Source organism: Anastrepha ludens, chromosome 6 (assembly GCF_028408465.1).
Source record: "Anastrepha ludens isolate Willacy chromosome 6, idAnaLude1.1, whole genome shotgun sequence".
In the NCBI taxonomy this organism is placed as follows: domain Eukaryota; kingdom Metazoa; phylum Arthropoda; class Insecta; order Diptera; family Tephritidae; genus Anastrepha; species Anastrepha ludens.
Window position 1 is genome coordinate 23,967,343 of NC_071502.1, and position 24,233 is coordinate 23,991,575.

The 24,233-nt window shown below is 36.6% G+C and overlaps 1 protein-coding gene across 1 annotated transcript; it reads right to left on the reverse strand.

Moving 5' to 3' along the window:
- Window positions 1-474: 474 nt before the first annotated feature.
- LOC128868406 (protein phtf) lies at window positions 475-23,516 on the reverse strand. The gene is made up of 13 exons (XM_054110474.1): window positions 22,792-23,516; window positions 10,704-10,776; window positions 6,678-6,817; window positions 6,307-6,611; window positions 6,037-6,236; window positions 4,799-5,960; window positions 4,478-4,727; window positions 4,275-4,409; window positions 4,031-4,209; window positions 3,750-3,970; window positions 3,560-3,689; window positions 1,085-1,342; window positions 475-989 (listed from the first exon to the last, which is right to left on the reverse strand). Exons 2-13 carry the CDS (start codon window positions 10,727-10,729, stop codon window positions 762-764), a joined length of 3,234 nt encoding a protein of 1,077 aa, XP_053966449.1. The 5' UTR covers window positions 10,730-10,776; window positions 22,792-23,516; the 3' UTR covers window positions 475-761.
- Window positions 23,517-24,233: the final 717 nt, after the last annotated feature.

A 24,233-nucleotide genomic window follows, 5' to 3' on the forward strand; every position in this document is an offset into this window, starting at 1 on the left:
GAACCCACCACTTCTGCGATGACAGGCTAGTGCACTTACTTTCCCAGGCTATTGCCCATACTTCCCTGCAATTGAAACCGCATATCACTTTTGTAATGAGTTGTAATCACCGCTTTGAAAGCAATTATTTTATTCTTACTATTATTGATTATAAATACTTGGACCAAATTCATATTTTGGTTATACACAAATTTCGCAGATTTAACAATTAGACTCCAGTTTTTCCGGGTATGCGCAGTTCTGAGTGTCTGCTTCTTTAACATTTATTAATTTATTCACTTATTCACTTATTCACTTTTCTTCAGCCAGTTTATGCAACAGTTCTGATGTAACATTTCCCAGTTGCATTGCAACGCATCACAAGCACTTCAATATACAGATTAATTGTGGGCATTTAAAATACATTTTCGAATTAGATTCATGATTAATTATGCACTCGTCGTTCGTTTTATTAAGGTCCTATGTTTTATTTCAACTTGCATTCTGTTATTTTAGATTAAAACTATAGATTTGTCTAAAGCTAATACTCAGTTGATTGTACTACAAAAATATTGCATTTTAAATGTTAGAGCTGAAATAAGACCACTTCAAATTATTATACATAATGCGTGTGTACGTAATTCTACTTGGATACCTTGAAATTTTCAGTACCTCTTTACTACGCCCGGTATGCAATACTACTAAATAAATCCGTACGTTTCAAACACGTTGGGTTCTGTGCTACAACATTCTAACATTATCAGTTTTTTCCTATATAGTTTTTACTTAATTTTAATTTTATGCAGCTTCAATTTGAAGCCTAACATTTCGCTCAATACGCCGGACAACGCGGAAAGTATGACAACCTTTACGGTGGTAAACAGATATGGATTGGCGCTAAGCCCAGATATTTTGAAAGGTGATTCCAGTTCCTTGAGCAGATCCGCCGCCAATTTGAGTACGCTATTGGACACCATGAGTTCGTCTTTTTTCTTCGGCTTCTGTTCGATCTGTAGGTTTGGATGGGAAATAAGAAATATGCATTTTATTAGTAAGATAACAACAAACACGGGGTGCAATAAAAAAATAAATAAATTCTGCATACCTGCAGATACAAATTGATTTGCTCAGTAATCAGCACGGAAACACTACGATACTTGTGATGTATTTTATTGCCCAGTGTCATGAAGCGCACCAAGAAGATGCCAATCGTGGTAGACCACATTAACGCCTCCAGATTCAGGTGCGAGTGCAAATGCACGGAATCCTTTAACCATTCCACACTGAGAAAGGCCAGCAACAGCAAAGTGACTATGAACGCAGCTGACACAATGACATCCACCGAACGTTGTGGTCCACGTTTCTGTGAAAAATTAAGAAAAGAAAAAATTATTATAGTTATTGCGTTGGGCGGCCTCGGTAGTCTAGCGTAAGTGCACTAGCCTGCCATCCCAGAGGTTGTGGGTTCGAATCCTACGTAAAGCACAGTCCTCGCGCTTTTCTAAATTAAAAAAAAAATCCTCAATCCCAAAAATTTATAAAAAAAAAATTCCTCAATCCCAAAAATATAAAAAAACAAAAAAAATTCCTCAATCCCAAAAATATAAAAAAAACAAAAAAAATTCCTCAATCCCAAAAATGTATCCCTTCCATTCCGCGCAATAGTCAACGTATTATTTGCATTGTAGCTGCTTAAACAAGCAAAAACAAATTTAGCGAAGTCCTCAACCATCCTTCTGGCAGAAAAATGTGAAACACAGATGGCGCTCCAAGTGCTGTTCCTAAGTTTAGGACTGGTAGCGCCAGGCTAATCACCTACCCTGTCAGAAATTAAAATAGATTAACGAAACCAACGCAACACTGAGTCTTGTTGAGGCTCTATGCTCCCGAGAGGAGTGAACAAGGAAAAACAAAAAAAAAAAACAGTTATAGCGCTGGAAGACAGGTTTGAAATTGAAATTTGAAAAAGGCGTGCAAAGAAAAGTTTGGCAACTCCTAAAATACTAAGGCTAAAAAGTCCTTTGTATTCAAATCCTAAAAAGAGTCAAGTCAAAGCTAGTCGAGGAGGAAAAGAGGAAAGGAGCGAAGTAACAGAAAGAGTCCTTTTTGCGTCCGATGTATGGAGAATGAGGTGGAATCATCTCAGCGTCTACTCCTTAACTCCGTTGCATTCGAAACTGTCGGTTCGTCCGAAACTGCAGTGTTCGAATGCTTTGACGTAAGCCTCATCTGGGTTCCTGGTCACAGCGACATTGCGGGAAACTGTGAGGCGGATGAGCTGACCAGACAAGGGATCTGTAAGGTTATTTCCTCGCGAAGGGAGAGAATTGGGATCGCCCTGACTACCTGCGGTCTGCTCCTGGAAAGATGGACTTCGTGCGCAAAGTCAGCGAGCGTTGGGCAAGTAAACAAACTTGTAAGGTCGCGAAGTCCTTCTGGCCACGTGTGGATCGGTGCGCTCGGGCGAGCTCCTGAGGTTGACAAAATATCAGCTCTCGAATCTTGTGGGTTTTCTCACGGGGGGAATGTATGCTGTGAGACTTGAAATTACGTCGTGTCCTTTTTGCGCTGAATATATGGAGGATGACGTGGAATCACCTTAGCACCTACTCCTTAGCTGTCCTGCTCGAGCGGGGTTTAGTTGTAGGCATTTTATCTCTTATCTCTTACTTCTTGCTACGCCTGCTGATATAGCAGGTATTGGCATTAAAAATCTGATGAACTTCATCAGCAGCATAAAACGGTTAACGCAACCGCAAGACAGCCATGGTTCATAATCGACATATACTAAACCCCTCCTCCTAACCACCCCACCCCCAACTCTCTCCGCCCGGTCGCATCGGTCTTCCTCCACCTTAGGTAAGGTTAGGTTGAAGCGGTTGTCCACTGTGGGACACACTCAGGCTTATGGGCCATTGTGATGCCATGTGGGGAACTAGCCATCATCCCTCCCAAAACCAATATGTACTTTTCAAAAATCTTGTAAGATCCTTAATTTGGACAGCGCCCAGATCTGGCAATTGATTAAAGGATTGCCTACCCAAAATGGCGAGTCTACGTCCGGATTGAGCAGGACAGTGACATAGAAGGTGCGGGATCGTCTCTTCCTCTTCTTCGTCTAGACAACTTCTGCCGAAGTCATGTGTTTGCACACCCATTCTCTGGGCGTGCCTACCGATTAGGCTTTGCTTATCTCTTCTCAGTAGAAGTTCCGTGCGTTTAGCATTGAGAGTCGGTCACAGCTGTCGGGCGATTTTACAAGTGGCTTCATTCCGCAATCTTTCATTGCTACTCTTACAATTTCTTCGAGGATGCGTGGTTTACATGTTTGCAAGGGTATGCCTATGTCATTGTCTATGTACTCATCAGTCAATTTGATACCAAGTCTCGCTAGTTCATCGGCTCTGCAGTTCCCCTCAATTTCACAATGACATCCACCGTACTTCCTTCACAATGGTATCACAAAGGATGAATTCATTTTCTTCGTCCAAGTGTGCCCGCTCCTTGGGCAACCATTTTAACCTAACCTAACAGTAAGACAGGACGGGGAAATACAGGTAATGCATTAAAGTAAATGTACCTTCAGGTAAGAGCGCACACTAAGCCATGTTTTGATATTACGCACTTTATTCAAACGAAAATGTGGCAGGTTTGATTTACGCGCCCGCCGTGATGAGGTTAGGTGCGAGAACAGCTTCGCATAGAGAAATCTGTAAATTGAGATTTATTAGCGATGCTTTAACATTTCATATACGCAACACGCCGCCTACCGCTGCTTGAATGTTCGTTCCGCTACAGCAAATACTATGAAAACAATTGTGGTCAGGCAAATGCGTTGTAGAAAACTTATCACCAACACTGTTTGCTCCCATTGCGTATGACCAAAGGCAAAGCCAAATATGGTCCAAAAGGAGAAGGACGCCTTTTGCCACAGCAACATGGGCACTTCGAGGTAATTGATTTCGCTGGTATTCGTGCTGTCGATCGTTACCTAAAAACGAGTTGTAAAAAAATGTGAAATGAACGCATAAAAACAGCCAAACCAACCAACCTCACACAAGCGACAAAATGACGGTATTAATGACAAAATAACAGAAAAGCCCAAACCAATGTAGATGTAATCATTTGTCTCCGGCATGGACTCGACGCGTTCAATGATGCATGATGATATCTCCAGTACGGACATTTGCGCCTTTTTGATCTCGCGCTGCTCCCAAACAGTGCAACTAACTGGCAAAGAAGAGTAAATTTGCAACATAAACCTGGTTTGTGCGTCCAAGTACACCGACACTTACTGCGATCTGAGGTGCCGTGCGGATTTAGTATAGTTGTCGGCATAAGATCGCCATCGTAGCCATCCTCATCTGAGAACTGATTGTTTTTGTAATTATCCGAATTCTCCAACTCCGAGCTATAGCTGCATTCTTCACCTGCAAACAGAGCGAAATCACGTTTGAGCGTAATTTGCCGCTATGAGACTTTAGCCAAGAAAAATTACTGTTTGTGGTTACGCCAAGCCACTCCGTAGCTGAAGTGGTACACTCTGTGTAATTTGAAGCATTGCCGAGCGAAGCGGGACTGGATATGGTCTCACCATCATCACCTTCCTCATCGGTGTCACCGCTGCTCATGTCAGCGCCAGTGGCAGCATTCAATTTTCTAGCCGGCTGATAGGAATCGCACGCGGAGAGTGGACGGCTCTTTTCACTCATCGCTTTGAAGCGATAATATGAGTTTGTTTTGGATGGCTACGAAAGGGTGGCATAAAATAAATGCTTTTGCTTATGCTGCATTAATTTAAACGAAAAACACAGCTTACCTCCGCTTCGTAGTTGCTGCTGTCGTCCTTGCGCTCCAGCCTGCTGCCCGCATTCAAGCGCAAACGCAGTTTAGTCTCTTCCGCCTGCTCGCCGGTTACTGTATATGCCGGTGGCAGCGCCACATTCATTTCCTCACCACTTGAACTCTTGCCATTTAAGCTCTCAAAGCCGTCGTCCTCACAAATTTGCCGTCGGCTTGCGTGCCGCGGTGTCGCTACCGCCGCTGTGCAATCGCTGCTGTGCTCCGCCGCACTGGCGGCAGTCTCATCCATTACATGTTCCTGTTGCTGCTGCTGCTGCTGAGCGCAAACGAGCTGATCAGTGCGCCTTATGAGATCATCGTAGAATTCTTGTACGCACGTATCGATGCGCACAGTTTTATTGTTGGGCGAGCCGTTAGCACTGGAAGTGGTAGTGCTGCCACCTGCCGTACCCGCACTGTCACCATGAAGTGCGGTTGTTGGCGTGCCGCGTGTTGTATTCGGCGAATTCGTTTCGCTGGTCGTCGTGGTGGTCGCTGCCGAAGCCGATGCAGACGCCGAACCAGACGGTGATGACAGTGATTGCGGTGATGTTTGCTGCTGCTTTTCTTGTGTGCTCGTTGCGCCAGCAGCTTCGCTGCTCACCACGGCGTAGTTATGTATTGGTGAATGCCAGTTGACATTCCGTTTCTTATTTGCTAAACTATGACTAGTTGTGGGGCTATGATTATCCGTATTGCAGTCGGTGCTGCTGTAGTCTGCAGCATTCACTGGACTTGCCGCAGCGGCTGAGATGAGATCAAGCTTCAGTTTGGCAGGACTGGCGCTACGACGTATGCCCGTCGTGGTGGTTGTCGTGTTGTTGTAAGTCTCCGCGCTGCCAACGCGTGCTGCTGCTGCAGGGCCTTTCGGCGGCACAGGTGGTCGCTTCTTCGCCACGCTGCAACCGTGCGAATCGACGGTGTTGTTACTTTGTGTGGACTGTTGTAGCGCCTCTATGTTGGCATTGCTTATTTGCGAGAGCTTCTCGGAATTTGCTTGCATTCTTTGCATGGCACTTAGTAAGCGCGCTTGCGGCATATTCTGTGACGTGGCTGACTGGCTTTGCTGCTGCGGCTGTAGTGGTGAAGGCTGCTGCTGCTGCTGCGTAGATGCATCTGTGGACTCTTGTGTGCGTACTCTATAGTGAAATTTTGAGCGCATTTAGTAAAATTGAAATATATTTCTTTAGGAAACCTCTTCCACGAAAAACACACCTCATCAGTTTCTTGCGTCTGCGCACGCGATTCTCACCATTTTGGCGCGGTACTTTTCCACTTTGACTGGTATTCGAAAAGCGCCGGTGCTTCGATTTGGCGCCGCTCAAAGTGTTGGTCGCCACTATTTGCGAGTGTATGAAACTAAGCAGTAGGCCCAGTACCATGGGTATTATCAAGTCCGAGAGGGAGACTACGTGCTGTAATGACAATCAAAATTTATATATATCAAAAAGAATCTTGCACATTATTTTGCTTTTCACTTCCTACCTCCTCGTCCACACGCTTAATCGTGTCATCCACCACAGCCGCGGTCGCATTGCCTCTCGTCGAATTTATGTCCAGCGTCGACGGTGCGCTGGTGGAGGTGCCGCCAAAGCGATGCATATTGAAGGTGTACACGGCCCATGTCACCATCTGTGTGATGTACATCAGCAGGAGCACACCGAAGGTGTTTGGCGATGTCTGTTTGACCCACCATCGCGCAAAGACGGGCAAAAAGAAGTAACGCAATATGGCCAAACGTATCACAGTAAGAAGAGATTGTTTTGGCTTTGCTTTTGGAAAGGTGGAGCCTATCACGGGAGATAAGTAAAAACTAATTAATCAACGTATCCGTAAAATTTAAGTGATCAACGAACCTCTAACTAAATCGACATCGATTAGATCTGTTTTGAGTTTTGCATTCTTAAGCGTAACACTGTTGAAACCATCTAGAATTTTTTGCTCAACTGTTTTCTCCCATTGCTGCTTGTCATAGGTGCCAATCTTTTTTTGATACCTAAAATTAAACAAATATATTTTTAAGAAATAGGCACAGAGAAAATGAAATACTTAGAATACTGTGTTGAAGTCTTTTTGGGCATGATTTAGATTGAGATTTTTTGTAGGTTTGCACTTCGACATCATGGCCTTTTGTGCGCTCTACTCATCACAGTACTTCCTCCAGACCCAGTTTCATTATTAAACTTAAGATAGAGCTGGGTTCGACCGCGCGTATGTGCCTTTCTTCTGGCTGTAAATGGCTGAGATGTCTCAACCTTCATTCAAGGAGAGAGTGTATTGGAATCTCCAGGGATTGGTCGCAAAAACGAAAAGAATGGACCATTTTCCGATTGTGTGCAGATGACCTCGCAGTCTGCAGTGGCCTATGTGAATGCCCGTGAGTATTTGGCGCGAGCTAACCTCACATACCCTTAGCTCTTCGCTCCAAAAGCTTCTACTTCATGGTGTGTTGTCCCATTGCAAGGAAGTGTTCGGTTTCTATTAATGACGAGACCTCAGTCTCTCTTATCAATGCGTCCGCTATTTCATACCCAGTTATACCCCTGTGTCCCGGGACCCAAATCAGCCGTATGCCATTGCGCGTTCCTAACAGATTCAATATTTCGATACACTCAAGTACCAGTGAGAACTTAATCTGCCCGTGGCATTTGGTGCCAGCTAACCTCCCACACCCTTAGCTTTTCACTCCAAAAACTTTTCTTTGATGATGTGTTCTCCCATAGCAAGGAAGTACTCGGTTTCTATTAATGACGAGACCTCAGCCTCTCTTACCAATGCGTTCGCTTTTTTATTACCAGTTATACCCCTGTGTTCCGGGATCCAAATCAGCGGGATGCTATTGTGCGTTCCTAACAGATTCAGTTTCTCAATACACTCAAGTACCAGTGAGGACTTAATCTCACAGGCTGACAAAGCCTTTTGGGCGTGAACTTGACACTTTGTTTAAAGCGTCTTGAACCTTTCGCTGAGCGATCTGCCTTTCAGAGGCGGACGGGATATTTATGCCTATAACATTTATCAAGAATCGCATCCCTCAACACAAGGAAATCTTTGTGAATCGTAGGTAAAACCGGCCGCTAACTAACACAAAATTAAATAGGAAAATTTTATCTAAACCAGTTGCCGATTTCGCAGTCTACTTTGCTGTTTGAAATTTGTATTACTGCAATAATAAAGTTTTCGAGCAAATCTCTTTGAGGGTCTGATAAAGCTTGGTAATGTGAGCTCATCGAATTTGTGTAGATTTTTAAAAATCAGTTCCTTCACATTCGCTTTAATTTTTCTGTTATTTTGCTAAGTTAAATTGCGAGTTGTGGTGAGGTCTTCTTCACGTAAACGTCCTCGAATCGTCCCTTAGGATACATTAAAACCACTTTTCCTTAAAACTACTTCAGCTTTTCCCAACGATAAGTTCGGCTTTGTCACAAACAAATCAATGATCTTCCGATCCTATTTTGGAGTACTATTTTTGTTTTGGGCCTTCTGGCTAGGCCGGGACAACTGCACAGCGAATACCTGCTCGATACTTCCTCATCTTCGTCCTCGCAGTATCTGCACAGATCATTTTGAGGAACCCCGAGCCGACGTGCGTGAGTGCCCAAAAGGCAGTGGCCGGTGATAAGAGATATTATATGCCTTAGTTCGTGTTTCGAAAGACTTATAAGGGTTTTTGTCTGTTTCAGATTGTAGGATGGCCAGATTTGTCTGGTCGTAACGCAAGTAGTTTCCACTCGCCACCTCCGATCAGCAATCCTGTGAAATTCTCGATCAATGAGCATTTTGCATGTTGAGAGCGGAATGTGGATTGTGGGTAAGTTACTAACATTTGATTGCGCAGCTCCAGCTCTTGCGAGCTCATCAGCTTTGCAGTTACCTTCGAATCCACTGTGACCCGGTATTCAGATAACTTGGACCGAATTCTGAACACTTATTTCGTTAAGAGATAAGAGACAAGATCGAACCACATCTGAGTGGGTAAAAGAGGAGCTGAGTGAGAACGGCCGCTTGACTGTCAGTGAAAAAGCGGATATCCTCTAGTGATATTCTCTTTTCTAAAACAGTTTTCGCAGCATACCAGATAGCGCATACTTCCGCTTGGAATACACTACAGTAGTCGGGTAATCTAAATGATAAATTGATGTGAGGGGAATTGGAAAAGATTCCAAATCCCACTTTGCCGTCTTGTTTTGAACCATCTGTATATATAATCAGAGGGCCATCGATTTCGGTAAGATTTGTCTTCCATTCTTTCCTAGTTGGGAGTGAACAGGGGATGGAAGACTTACATGATAGTCTATGTCGGAAGAGATAACAGTGTTCCTGTTCAGTATGGCCGAATGGCCGAGACAACAATCGCTTTGCCAGCCAGATCGATAGGGAACAAGTGAAGCAACGTGTTTAGAGCCTTAGTAGGTGTTGTACTTAAGCATCCTGTTATCAGGAGGCAGGCTGTTCTTTGAACTCGATCAATTGTGGCTACTCTACACCGTTTTTCGAGTGCTGTCCACCATACAACCACACCGTAGAAGAGTATCGGTTTGATAATCGAGGTATATATCCATTTAATTAATTAAATTGTTTTTTTTTTTATTTAGATTTTTTTTGTGTTTTAGTTTTTTTATTTATTTAGTTTTTATTTCTTATCTTTTTATTTATTTAGCTTATTTTTTAATTTTTTTTTAAATTTTCTATTTATTTAGTTTGTATAATTTTTAGTTTATTTTTTATTTATTTATTTAATTTTTATTTTTTTCTTACTTACATTTTTTAAATTTTTTATTTACTTATTTTTTTATATTTATTTAGTTTTTATATTTTTGTATTTTTAGTTTTTATTTTGTTTTAATTTATTTAATTTTTTGTTTATATTTATTTAGTTTTTAGTTTTTATTTTTTTTATTTTTTATTTGCTTAGTTTTTATTTATATATTGTAGTTTTTATTTTTCTATTTATATATTTATTTTGTTATTTATATTATATTTGTTAAGATTATGTTTTTAATTTTTATTATTTTATTTTTTTTAGTAATTAGTTTTAATTAATTAAATTGTTGCTTTTATTTATTTATTTTTTTTTATTTTTAAGTTTTTTTATTTATTTTGTTTTTATTTCTTATTTATTATTTATTTAGTTAATTTTTTATTTTTTTTTTGTACTTTTTATATTTTTTATTTATTTGGTTTATTTTTTTATTTTTTTTTTGTACTTTTTATATTTTTTTTTTTTCATTTGTTTAGTTTTTATTTTTATTATTTATTTATTTTTTATTATTCAGTTTTTTTTTATTTATTTAGTTTTTATTTCATTTTTTTGTTTTTTTATTTATTTAGTTTTTATTTTGGTTTTTTCTTATTAGAATTTTTTATTTATTTATTTTGTTTTTATTTCTTATCTTTTTAATTATTTAGCTTATTTTTTAATTTTTTTTTATTTTTTTAGTTTTAATTTTTATTTTCTTTTAACAAATTTTCTTAAATTTTAACGTATTTTTAGCTAACTTCCTTAGTTTGAAAGCTGTTATGTGAAAATTGTTCACTGGATTGAGTTTTAATATAGCCTCAGTTATTTCTGCCCCTCATCAAGTTGGGATCAGTTCAACTTATGATGTAAGGTTGTTTTGAAATGGAATTCCAGACGCTCAATATCCATTTTCAAATACCGTTACTGCGCAAATTAGAGGTCGCTGACAAAACAGAAGACGTCATTGAATTGGAAGACCCCAATTAAGTTAAATCAACTCTCAAAACTTTTACCAAAAAAAAAAAGTTGAAAATCCGAGCACAGTTTAATTAGGTTCAGAGCTTGAATTTCCCGCAAGTAGGGCCAAAATTCTCTGCAATATATCAAAAACATTTGGCTTTGGCTTTAACTATGTACTTACCATACAACAACTTCATCCAATTTCATATTAATGTTTACATAAAATTTTGTTCAAAAATTTTTCTTCCAAATATCTGAAAGCAAGAAGAGAAAAAATTAGTATAAAATATGCAAATATCAAGCAGAAAGAGGTTTGTATAACAAAAGCTAATGAATATAAAAAGTTTGGAACAAGGCGAATCTATTAAAGGTGGTATCGGTAAATCAGCTGATTTGCTTTTTTATCTTTCGCCGTGATCATGAAGCTGTCAGCAGAGATTGAAAACAGGCAACTTCATTCTTTGTTTGCTACTTTGCCAATACTTTGCCGTGACAATCAAAAGTACAAAACATTGTTGTTGTTCTACTGCCAATGATTTGCAATTGTGATTTACAGTGCAGTCGCGATAACGTAAACTTATTAAAAACAAGGCAGTTTACATTTACGAAAATGTTGCCAAGACAGTCGGATTTATGCGCTCCGGAACGATCTGGATTTGTATCCGGCCAAGGACTGTAACTCCAGCAGCATTCCCGGTACACGGAAGAAGAATGTTTATGCTACTACAACAACAACACTTACGAAAATGCTCATGTTTATAATGGTTTCAATCCAACGCAATACTATTTTCTTCATAAATTTTGAGATGTAGGCATCATTTTGTGATTACGATCAATATTACGGATTACTTGTAATTGCTTTGTTTAAAAAACACCGCAAAAAAAAGAAGAAATTTTGAATAATAAATAAACAAAATAAATTGAATTTGATGAAATGAAAAATACAAATGGCTGAAACCTTCAAAATTTATTTGTAAATCTTGTTATCTCATTATCACTCATGATTCGAAATAAAAGTTTGCTCAGTAAGCAGCTTTCTCGTTCGCTCTTGACATATCGGCTCCCTTGGCAAGGCACTGGGTTGCTAGCTCTAGAAATTTTGTAAAGTAAAAGTAGGGAAAAGTGGAGGGAAAATAAAATTTGTAGGAAAAACATTTCGTTGTCAAAATGGTGTGGGGGGCAACGACAATTTTGAGCGACTTTAAATTTGTACTTTATTTTATTGAAATTTAATGGGCTATAAAACTTCGTACCTCAAATTTTTTTAAAAACATTTGATTAAAAATTTGTAATTTTGATGAAATCTTGTCGTACTTTTATAAATCTTGTGCAAAGATTGAAGCTTACAGTAGTTGTTTTTTTTGTTTACGGATGAGTGGGCTTAAAATGCCTAATGCATCAGCAAAGCTGCCGTCGGAGCAGTGGTATGTCGGGGCCTATGCAGGTGGGGTGTGCTTACATTAGTATCGTCTTTATATAGAATGAACTGCATTTATATAAAAAGGAATTGAAATTAAAGAATAAATGAGCAAACTCTCAAAACTGGGCAATGGGTAGTGCTTTTGTAATAATTTCGGGGGGTGTACTCCAAAAGTTTGTCATGTTGTCTTATTTTGTCTCCCTTAAAGTTGCTTCTTATAAAGGGCAGTTAAGGACCGTTTTGAATGTGAACCACACCTAAACGTCAAGTTTTTTCGCATTTCATTTCACATTTTTCAATTTCAGACTAAATCAATTTGAACCATGGAAAGATACACAATCGAGCAACGCGTTAACGTTATTCAAGCTTTTTATGAAAACGGGCGTTCGAATTTCGAAGAAAATCATCATCAGTGATGAGGCACATTTTCACCTCAGTGGATTCGTCAATAAGCAGATTTGTCGCATTTGGGCGAATGATAATCCAAGAGTTATTGTCGAACCAATGCATCCACAAAGAGTGACTGTTTGGTGCGGTTTATGGGCCGGCGGCATCATTGGGCCGTATTTTTTCCAAAATGAGGCCGATCAGGCAGTTACTGTGAATAGTGTTCGCTATCGTGAGTGGCCCGAATTGGAACATATGGATGTGGACGATATGTGGTTTCAACAAGACGGTGCCACTTGTCACACAGCTGACGAAACAATGGCTCTTTTGTGCGAAAAATTTGATGGCCGAATAATCTCACGTCGCGTCGATGTCAATTGGGAGCCAATATCATGTGATTTGACACCGTTGGACTTCTTTCTTTGGGGTTATTAGAAAGAAAAGGTGTACGTTGATAAGCCAGCAACAATTCAAGAGCTAAAGGATGAAATAATTCGGCACATTAACGGCATAGAACCTCAATTATGCCTCAGCGCCATCGAAAATTTCGATCATCGGATGGAGGGGTGCCGCCGAGGCCGCGGCGGCCATTTGGCCAATATTTTGTTCTATACGTAATTGAACCATACCAATATTATCACAATAAAGAGAAATGACAATAATTTCTTCAAAAAATTGTATTTTATTCAAAATCAACACCGGCCCTTGAAACTTAACCACCCTTTACAAAACAAAAAAACTACCGCTATAATATTCTAGCCAACCAAAACGCTGTATGCAGTGACTTGCATGATGTATCCAAATATTTATTAAATTTAATTTTGTTTACCTAAGATTTTATATGGGCACAAATGTTTAATTTATCGATGGATTAGGAATGTGCGAACACATTTATTTATTTTTAGGTACGCGAGGCTGATAAGCGCTGATAAAAGTAGACCCAGACACATACACACACACACACACATATACAAACAAACACGCATAAAAAAATTTAAAGGTATGCCTGCAGGAAATCCTTTGTGAATTTTGTGCTTGTGAATTTCAGCACTCGAAGTGTAACCAACTTCAGACCGCTCGAGCAGCTGATGCACGTGAAAAAAGAAAATCAGTGATGATTTTCGATCGTAATAGTGTGATTGCATTATTTTGAGCTGGCAAATCACAACCAGCGATTGTTCGTGAGCTCGAGCACCTTAGAGTAAATAAAGTGTTTGTTTATCGCACCATTCCTCGTTGCAATGATTCTGGTAGCATCACGAAACTTCATGGAGGTCGTCATCAAAAGACTGCAACGTCACTTGAAATGGTTCAAAACGTGAAGAAGCGACTTGAGCGAAATCCCCGACGAAGTGCCAATCAAATGGCGAAAGAATTGAAAATATCTGACCGTAGCACCGTAGCCGTGTAAGATACAAAAGGCGCATGATCTCACACCAAAGCAGCAACAAGTCAAACTTGAGGGAGCAAAGGAGTTGCTTCGCTTGACCGAAAGCAACCAATTTCCGAACATTGTTTTTTCTGACGAGACAATTTTTCAAATTGACCGACCGTTTATTCAAGAATTTGAGTCATCGATTGGCCACCAGGAGGCAGCACCCGCCTCAGGTAATAGTTTGAACCGCTGTAACCGCAGATGGGCGCACTTCAATCGGTTTCATCGAGTCTGTCGTCAAGGTAAATGCGAAATATTATCGGGGAAAATATTCTGGAGCTTGCTTTGAAGCCATAGGCAGACAAACATTTCGGTGGCGGACCATGGACGTTTTAACGTCTCACAAAGCTCGAGTGAACCAAGAATGGCTAAAAAACAACATTCCGAACTTCATAACGTCCACACAATGGCTCTCAAATTCACCAGACGCGAATCCGATGGATTGTTCTCTTTGAGCCATTTTGGAGACAAAGTCCGAACTAAAAGATTCACCAGTCTCAAGGCGCAGAAAAAAGGCATTGTCCGCGAGTGGGCCAAAATACCTGTAAGTCACATTCGGGCAGCTTGCGATTCGTTTCTGGACCATCTGAAGGCCATAGGCAAGGTAAAAGGTGGTCATATCGAGCAAAAGTAAATGGATTCTTAATTTTGTACTGTATTATTTTCACATATTTTTAACTTTGAATTGAATAAAAATGGATCACTACCTTGTTTTTTTACTTTCACGTGACATTCTATTGTAAAAAGTGTTGTTGTTGGTGACCTAGTGCCACCGGCTTTAATAAAATATACACGGCGAATTGAGAAATATAGGTGGCGTCTTCCCAAAACAGTCACTTTATTTTTTGCGATTTTGATAAGTCTGACATCAGTTCCCTTTGCAATACAAAACAAAAAAAGGAGGAGAAATTACATCTTTGTAAAAAGAGCGAAATTTCAATAAAAGCTTCAAATTTTTCCGAGCGACACAAGGAAGTCGATAGAAGAGCCAGCGTACCTATTTTAATGACCATATGGGTACATATTCGCTATTAAAACGCAGTTTGAAAGCAACGATTTAACGTGCACTACATGTGCGTATGTATGTATGTATGTATATTAATTTATAACACATTAACACGTACATTCTTTTGCCCTAACTTACTTGTACATACGTACGTTTGTTATCGCTCGTATATACATACATATGCACACATACAACCAATGACAAAAGAAAGTTCTCACTCAATAGTCACAGCGGCTTCGCTCTTAAATCGCTGAATAAATTGGCAGGCACGAATGTACGACTTGGATAACTGAAAAGCGGTCATCTTCTCAGATGAATCTAAATTTAAATTGCTTGCCGTGCAGAAGGACATTTTGAGTGAGGCGAAAAGACGGCAAACGATATGGTCTTGGCAATATGCACAACAATATTAAGCTTTCGACACATGTGAAGATAAGGAAATGTATTAAATCTGCGGGAATAATGAAATTGCCTTCTAAATGGCAACAAGTTTGCGAGCAAAACGGGGCATATTCGACTTGAATCGGATAATTCTAAGTACGTTAAATACAGCGTCAAATTTCGATCACAAATACGACATTTCTTTTTCTCCAACCCAATATTTTTTAGCTATTGAGAAATGTTTGAATTTCTACGCCATTTTTTAGACTTTTTGATACGATTTTCTATTCTATTTCTATCCAAGTTTCTATTTCTATCCAAGTGGATAAAACGCTGATACCCATGCCTATAGCCACTTGTAAACTACTTATAGATAGGGAAACCATAAATAAGGTAAATACAACTTGGCAAAACCTCTCAACATTCGAACTAAGCAGACAGACATGGCCGAAATGGAACAGCGGTCGATCAAAAAGATTGTTAAGATTTAACAGAGAAGATATAGAAAAATGAATGGGGTATTAACTGGGCATTGTCTAGTAGGCAGCAACGCTAGTAGGTTAGGACTCCCGTACTTCGATTTCTGGAGGAGCTGTCTTAATACAGAAGAAGAGGAAATAGTCAGACATATTTATGTAAGTGTGAAAGCTTAGCGACAAGGAGGCTCCGCACTCTTGACATGGCATTTTTAACTGATCTAACGGACAAGTGCATCTAAAACTAACGAAGCTTTTCTCGTTTATTGAAGCTACCGGATGGTTTGAAGAGGAACGCGTAGGGTAAGGATAAGTTCCAGTGGTATCACAATGGACCTATGAAAGGTCTAAGTGTGTCATTGCGACAGCCACCCCACCTACCTACCTACCTACTTCACAAGTGGCAAATATGATTGACGTACGACGCCATTTGCAAAATATATAGATCTTCAGATAGGGTGATTAAATTTGCGCCACTTTGTATAATGAAATTTTTTACATATTTTATAATTTAATATTTGAACTGTGCAACATGAAATATCTCATTGACCGAAGTAAACTTTTTTGTGTCGCTGAGTGTAGACTTGGATGTGTGGTAGTGTATCATTACTTTTCCGATAAAATGGGTCAATTCTAGAAGTTACTGGTTTCTTTGCACTTTTTTATCTATGCTTGTACGAGTATGTAAATGGGTATGTACATAGGTACTTTCATACTCAAATACTAATTCATAGAAACCCAGCAGTAAAAACAAGTAATCTTAAACCATCAATTTTATGGCGGTCTTCAAACTGGCGCAAAATGGATGGAGAGTACCTATGGCATCTTGCACTGTAGTATGTCAAGAAGATATAATTTATTTATTTTTTAATGTCTAGAGTTAAATGGTAACGACATTGGGAAAATTTGCAAATTATACGTTTATTATTTTTATAAGTTAGTCAAAGTTAAAGCTACTTTGCTAATTTTTCTCCAAATTTTCCTGTCACATTGTCTTGCTCTTAAAGTTTTGTTTGCTGCAACTGCCATGAACATTTTAGCATTTTTCCCCATACTTAGTCTCGCGTCAATCAACAACACTTTGCTTTCTTTAACATTACTTAACTTTGGTGCTCAGAAATTACATAACCCTTTGGACAGCCAATCCACCTCCACCACTCTATTTACACTACAAATAGATTTAGCGATCATTGATTGATTTTTAATTTATAATATTAGTTTCGGTTACTTTTTAAGCATAAATTATATTAATTGAAATATTTCATCTGTTGCATGATTGTTAAGGATATGTCAGCCCAAACTTCGCACTGCTTTATAAGAGTGGTTGCCGGTCAATTTCTTTTATTTCTGTGATTTTATCGACATTTTCTTTAACATCAAAAATGCCTGAATGGAATCGACGAAACCGAAATTGCACGTAATTAGCTGTTACAGTATCGGCACCATAAACACCATTCACCATTTCAGCGGGAAGGGCAATCGATTTTACCCGAAAGGATGACAAGAAGAAATCAAAAAGCCAAAAGAGTTCGCCTAGATTCGGTACAGAAAAACTTAAAGAGTGTAAAGCAAAGCGTGGGAATATTTTCTGAACTCCTATTTCGATTTAGACCAAACAAATGAAGATGTTAGAATCTTGAGTGTATCGATCGCGTCAAGAGTAGTATTAGATAAAAGGTGCGATGTAGTAAGTGGCTTGGGCAACTTAGAAAACGTTAATTTATGATAATTTTAGATGTTAAAAGCCTCTAATAAAAACCGCTTGAACTCAGTCAAAATCGCTTAGAACCAATTTTTTATGTATGAGCTCAACAACTCATGGAGTATTTTTCAACAAACTTTTACCCTACAAAATTGGCCTTTGGCGAAGTACTGACACCTGCAAAACAACCAAATATTTTCTTAAAACAGAGTGAAAGAGGAAAATTCCCTCTCAGACAGAGAAGTAGTGAACTGCGAGCCTTGATAGAACTAATTAGTAAAACAATCATGGATTTTGTTGGGACTATGAATCCGCCCTATGGTCGCTATAGACACCATCGTCCATCCACGGTGCACATCTTGTTTGAAGTATGAGGAGAATACAGAGATTTTTTTCTGCCGCTGCCTGGTCTTCGCCGTTTTTTGATCGGATGCATTGAGACGGGACGAGCTACATTCCCTTTTCCTAATTTAAAAATAATTGAGGGAGTTTTGCAGTGAAACAAAGAATTCCCCACTCACTTTATTCTTGAGAAACGACACTATCCTATCCTTCAAATCCTCTCCCTTGGCAATTGGTAATACTGCCTAAATGCCTAAAAAGTTTCCGGCCATCCACAATTCCATTCCATTGTTACCCAAACAGAGCAGAACAGAGAATAAGAATCAGATGCAGTTACAATCTGAACCATTTTGCTCATTGTGCGCAAAGGATATCAATAGTAGATAACCGACTTCCATTCCAACAAAAAGATTGGACATTGGAGCATCAACAAAACAAAACAAAACAGATAATAATTTGTCAAAAAACAAAAGAAATAGAAAAATTTCAAATAAAAAAGAAAGAAAAAAAAGAAAAAATGTTAAATTTTTCAGAAAAAAATACAGTAAATAAAAAGAAAAAAAATTAAATACAATTAAAAAAAGTTAAATAAATAGAAATTATAAACAAACTATTAAAAAAATTAAAAAAAAAATCTTAATTGAAAAAAATAAATTAAATTAAAAAAAGTTAAATAAAAAGGAATTATAAAAAAAAAACTATTAAAAAATCTTAAAAAAATAACCATAAAACAAAAATAAAAAAACTGAACTAAATATAAAAAAGGCGAATGCGCACCTCAAAACCTTCAATGAAAAAACTATTAAAAAAATCTTAATAAAAAAGACAAAAAAAATTATATATATATATATAAATTAAAAAAATGTTTATTTGTCAACAAAAGCAAAAACAACAAAGAATAAAAAATAATAATAATAATAAAATAAAAAAATTTAATGAAATTAAATTTAAAAAAAAAATAATTAATAAAAAGAAATTATAAAAAAACTGTTAAAAAATATTTAAAAAATAATCATGAAATTCAAAAAAAAAAAAAAAATTATATAAAAAATGGCTTAAATAAAAATCTGTTACAAAAATCATAAAAAATAAATTTAAAAAATGTTAATTTACAAAAAAATAAAAAACTATTACAAAAATCATAAAAAATAAATTTAAAAAATGTTAATTTGTCAAAAAAGAAAAGAACAACAAAAGAAGAAAAACTAAAAAAAATTAAAAAAATAAAAATAAAAAAGTTAAATAAAGTGAAAAAAGTTAAACAAAAATAAATTATAAAAAAACCATTAAAAAATCTTTAAAAAAATTAAAAAATAATCATGAAACTAATAAAAAAATAAAATAAGTATAAAAAAAGCTTGCGGTACGTATTTGGCTTAAATAAAAAACTATTAAAAAAATCTGAATAAAAATTAAAAAAAAAATTATAAAAAATAAAATTAAAAAAATGGTAATTTGTAAAAAAAACGTTAAAGAAACATAAAAAAAAAATAAAAATAAAATAATATTTAAAAAAGGTAAATAATAGAAATTATAAAAAGCGCTATTAAAAGAATCTTACAAAAATTAAAAAAATATAAAAAGAGGCGATATGTACGGCAAAACCTTACCACAAAATTAATATACATATGCTTTCTAAATAATTAAAACTTTGTCTACTTAATAAATCCAATGGGTTCTCTCCTCTCACACAAACGACACTAGAGCCACGGAACCTTTTCTATTTCGGCGACGAGTCATAAAAAGCAGTGGTTTGCCGAGATTTAAAAGTTTTTAAGCTAAGTTAAGTTCAGCTGCAAAAAACCTTCATCAACTGGATAAAGATTTAATTCGTCCGATCGCCAATCAGTTAAAGACGCAATGAGCCTCGGTGTTTGGACACTTCACGCGTCGAGGGGAAACTGGGTATATTCTGCACAATACCTTCAGAAACCAATTTGTACCCACTTCTGGAGTTAACAAAACCACTTTTTATCAGGTTTTTTCACCGCTTTTGGGTTGCAGGTTAAATAATTTCAATTTTCTAGTTGTGCTGTATCAAATAATAAAAAAATTATAGACATAAGTGTACATATGTATTTGAGTTAATGCTTGTTACTTGTCGCGAAATTCATGCGTGGGCGTGGTACCATTTAAGTTTGTTAAGAATTCATTGGGATGATGATTTCACTTTCAATGAAGTTTTTTAAGCGGAGAGAGACGAAAGGGGTCACGCAACAAAAGAAAAAAAAATTAATAATGCAGCCAAAAAAATAGGGCCTCTTTTTGTATATACACATACATAGATATGAGCTATAGATGCTAATCCCGTAATATCGGGACTGCGGTATTTTGTTAAGCCCGAAAAATCGCTCACCCCGCGAAATCCCTTGGGATTTTTGCCAACAATTCCGGAATTTTTGATTAGATAAAAACAAAACATATGAAACGGAGACTTTTACAGCAAAAACAATGATTTCGTTTCCATATTAATACAATAAATAATACATAAATATGTATGTATGTAAATATGTCTCTGCTTTAAACAAAAAGTATATATTTACATATTTTTAAAACCAATTAACGTCTGATACGTATAGTTGAGATGGATTGTTTTCCGATTAAAATTACTGCAAAATAATAAAAATCTAAATACTCCTCTAATCCCGGGATTGCAATACCAACATCTCGAAAATCCCTAGATAAAACTAATCGAAAAAATGTACAACCCTAATATGAGCACACAATAATTTTCTTAAGCCCCCTGCAGGAAATTATACTGACAACTTCCACGTAAATTCGAAATCGTAGTTACGTAGATTCGCGATATTTTTTATAGCTTTTTTTCAAACCGTTTTGTTCATGCTAGCAATTGATTGATTGTTATAATAGCAGACAATAAGCGACAATCGCGCACCTACTGCGCCATTGTGATGCTCCATCTAGATGAAGGTTTACTATTCTGGGTAGACAATTTTTTACTGAGTTCTAAAATTTCTGAAAAGCCCACACTGGTTTTAGGAGAGATAGGGACAAGCTCCTTACGCGGCATCACAATGGGCTATGAGCCTGAGTGTGTCCCCACAGGACATTCGCTTCAACCTAACTTAACCTACAGTAGCAGCTTACCAGCTCCTTTCTAATAATAGCCCAGACAGACGGCGGCGTTAGCCGGGATAAATGTTAATTTGTCAAAAATAAAGAAAAACAAAAGAAGAAAAATTAAAAAAAAGACATAAATAAAATAAACAAAAAATGAAATTCAATTAAAAAAAGTTTAATAAAAAGAAATTATAAAAAACTATCAAAAAAATTATAAAAAAACTGCTATAAATCTTAAATAAAATTAAAAAATAATCATGAAATTAAAAAAAAATAATAAATATAAAAAAGGCGAATTCTTACCACAAAACCTTAAATAAAAAACTATTAAAAAAATCTGAATAAAAAATAATAAAAATAATCACATAAAAAATAAATTATAAAAATGATAATTTGTCAAAAATAAAGGAAAAGCAAAGAAGAAAATTTAAATAAAAAACCTAAAAAAATAAAATAAAATTAAATAAAATTAAAAAAAGTTAAATAAAAAGAAATTATAAAAAAACTATAAGAAATCCTTAAAAAAATTTAAAAATAATCATGAAATTAAAAAAAGAAAAAATAAAATAAATACAGAAAAGGCGAATACGTACCGGAAAACCTTAAATAAAAAACTATTAAAAAAATCTGAATAAAACATAAAAAAAACTCGTATAAAAAATAAATTATAACAATGTTAATTTGTCAAAAATAAAAGAAAATCAAAGAATAAAAATTAAATAAAAAACCAAAATAAAATATATTAAAAAAAATTAAATAAAATTAAAAAAAGTTAAATAAAAAGAAGTTATAAAAAAACTATTAGAAATCTTTAAAAAAATTAAAAAATTATCATGAAATTAAAAAAACAAAAAATAAAATAAATATAAAAAAGACGAATTCGTACCACAAAACCTTAAATCAAAAACTATTAAAAAAATATGTTTTATGATTATTATGAATAATCTGTTTTTATTTGCTGTTGTTGTTTCTTTTGTAACAGCATAAGCATACGCCATAAGTGTTTGGAAAATGCTGATGAAATGACAGTCTTTGGAGGATAAAGTATATAAAAATATTCGGCTGCCTCAGAAACGCTGCTGCACAACATTACTCGCTTCGCATGCAAACTTTTTAAAATTTTTTCCCTGCAGGGTTTGTAAGCATTTGTGCGTATACACATACATACATAACTACATATGTAAATAAAAACAAATCATACGCCTGCTGTAAATATCAACAACAAAAAACAGCCGTGGTGGTGATGATGACTTTCTCCTTTACGCCGCCACTTCATAGGTTATTGGTCAATTGGAAAATATGCATACTGCGCAAAACTATGTAATTAATGGTCAATGAAATATTATACAACACATACTTAAAAGTCAAAAAATGCTTATCCAATTTTGAGAATATGCAAATCATTTTAGATCAGCAGACGATCCGAAGACTAAAAACAGCACATCAAATAAAATAAAAACTAAATTGAGCGGAACTTCCGCATTGCGATCAGTGCGCGAAATACCCTATTGATTTAGCATTCAATTTAGCAATCGCACAAGCGGCAATAGAGGATGCTACACGCGGCTGAAATAAGATATTTCGGAAAATAGTTGTTAATTCTATTATTTTATGGAGTGCTTATGAGCTTGAATAATTTAGTTGATGGCTTAACACGATTTTTAAAAACCGTGAGTTTTACACGTAACATTTATGTACATAACAATCATTAGGAGCATCACTCTGTAGAGGCATGAATACATATGCGGCTGTGGCACCATCGAAGAATCGTTAACGGTAGCGCCTGCAAACCCAACACAACATACAAGGCTGTTGCTGGGCGAGTTCAAGGTGATGACAGCTGTAGTAGGTTGCTTGTGGCTTGTGAGGTTGTTTAACAATATCGCGTTTTGTTGGGTAAATCAATAGTATTGCGGAACGAAATCTAGTAAAACATACATACACACATACATATGTATGCACAGATGTATATGCAAACGCAGCAAATGTCCGCAAACACATTTGATTTTCGAGCCTTTTCAATTTCTATTTTCACTCACCAAAAAACTTTGATTCGGCCCGAATTTAGTTGAATTTCTTGAGAAGATTCTATATTTTTTCCACTGCTGTCCAATGCTTACTATATTTTTGCTTTGATATTCTTTTATTGTGTTTCTGTTTAGTTTTCTTTCTAATTGATATGGCACTACACAACGGTTCAGTTTGACCTACGCGTTTTTGTTATTTGACCAACAGCATTCGCGGAACAACAAAAATCAACTGAACATTTTCGCTCCCTTTGCTTGGTCTCTACTACAAAGTCTCAGGCACTGACGTTTTCGCATTGGCTGTCGTGCCTCCAGTCTAGTTCAGCTCTACCAAGTCAGCAACACTCTCAATCATTTTTTGTTCTTCCAATGCACATTGTAATCGCTCTTTGCTGTTGCCTCCACGCCTCCACTGTCACTGTCATAACCGACGAGACACGCCGCTTTGTTGTTTGTGCGTCCTACTATTGTTATCTATGTTGCTATTTACCCAGTTCTTTGTATTTTCTGGATTTTGAACTAAACAACTCTTGGGAATTTTGTTTTTATTTTACTTTTCGTCTGTGGCACAAACAAATGGCTCGCGCTTATCGACTTTTCTATGGACGGCTGATGTATGTGCATATATCTTTGCTCCGGGTCTCCTCCACTTGTTCGGCCAACAGATGACAGCGCTCATGTGTGCAAAGCAGTGTTGTGCCGTTTGCAAATTTTGTCTAACAAGAAAATTACTTCTTTTTTTTGGATTTGGATTTCTACTATGGCCACGAAAGTTTTGCTCTCAATATCTAACTGCCTGAACCTAATTTAGAAATTATTACACACAAATATAGTAAATATATCAGCAATTTGTCTGCATTAAAGGCCGCAACTTTTCCCCCTCAGGTATGGTGGGTTGGCTGGTAACACTGTTTAGCGCGAATATGCAGTAAGGAAGAACTGTCAAAATCGTATGATAACAACAAGTCCAAATGTAGCAGCTGATTGGAGATGTAGAAAATGTTAGTCATATTCGGTGTTAGAAACGATGAATTTAATGTATGATTAACAAATATGCAAAGAATTAAGCAAAAAATCGGTCGTGCAAATATGAGGAGAATATTTTGGTTAGAGACGAGCGGAAAGTATGCCGATAAAACTGCGGTTTTATTTAAAATGAAATACATAGATATGTATGTGCCGATGTTTCACGTTTATTTATTATTATTATTATTATTTATAGGAGATAGACATTTATACATACAATATAACCCTAACTTAATTAGCACACTGGCTATCAGGGCCTTCAGTGCTATTTATTAATATTTGCACGTTGTATTGCATGTTCAAACCAATCTTAATATTTCAGCACGAAAAAATGCAAGATTTTTCAACAAATATTTCTTTCCATGAAAAGAAAGGAAAATCGAACAGTCAAATGGTTGTTTTTAATTTAAATGTTTTTACATACTGCT

What these genes read in the sequence shown, in the direction of transcription:
- LOC128868406 (XM_054110474.1), bottom strand. Translation starts at nt 10,729, where the DNA reads ATGAAATTGGATGAAGTTGTTGTATG. An exon ending in TTAAGCGTGTGGACGAGGAG is followed by an intron (nt 6,237 to 6,306) that starts GTAGGAAGTGAA and finishes TTGTCATTACAG; the next exon opens with CACGTAGTCTCCCTCTCGGA. An exon ending in AAATCAATTTGTATCTGCAG is followed by an intron (nt 990 to 1,084) that starts GTATGCAGAATT and finishes CCAAACCTACAG; the next exon opens with ATCGAACAGAAGCCGAAGAA.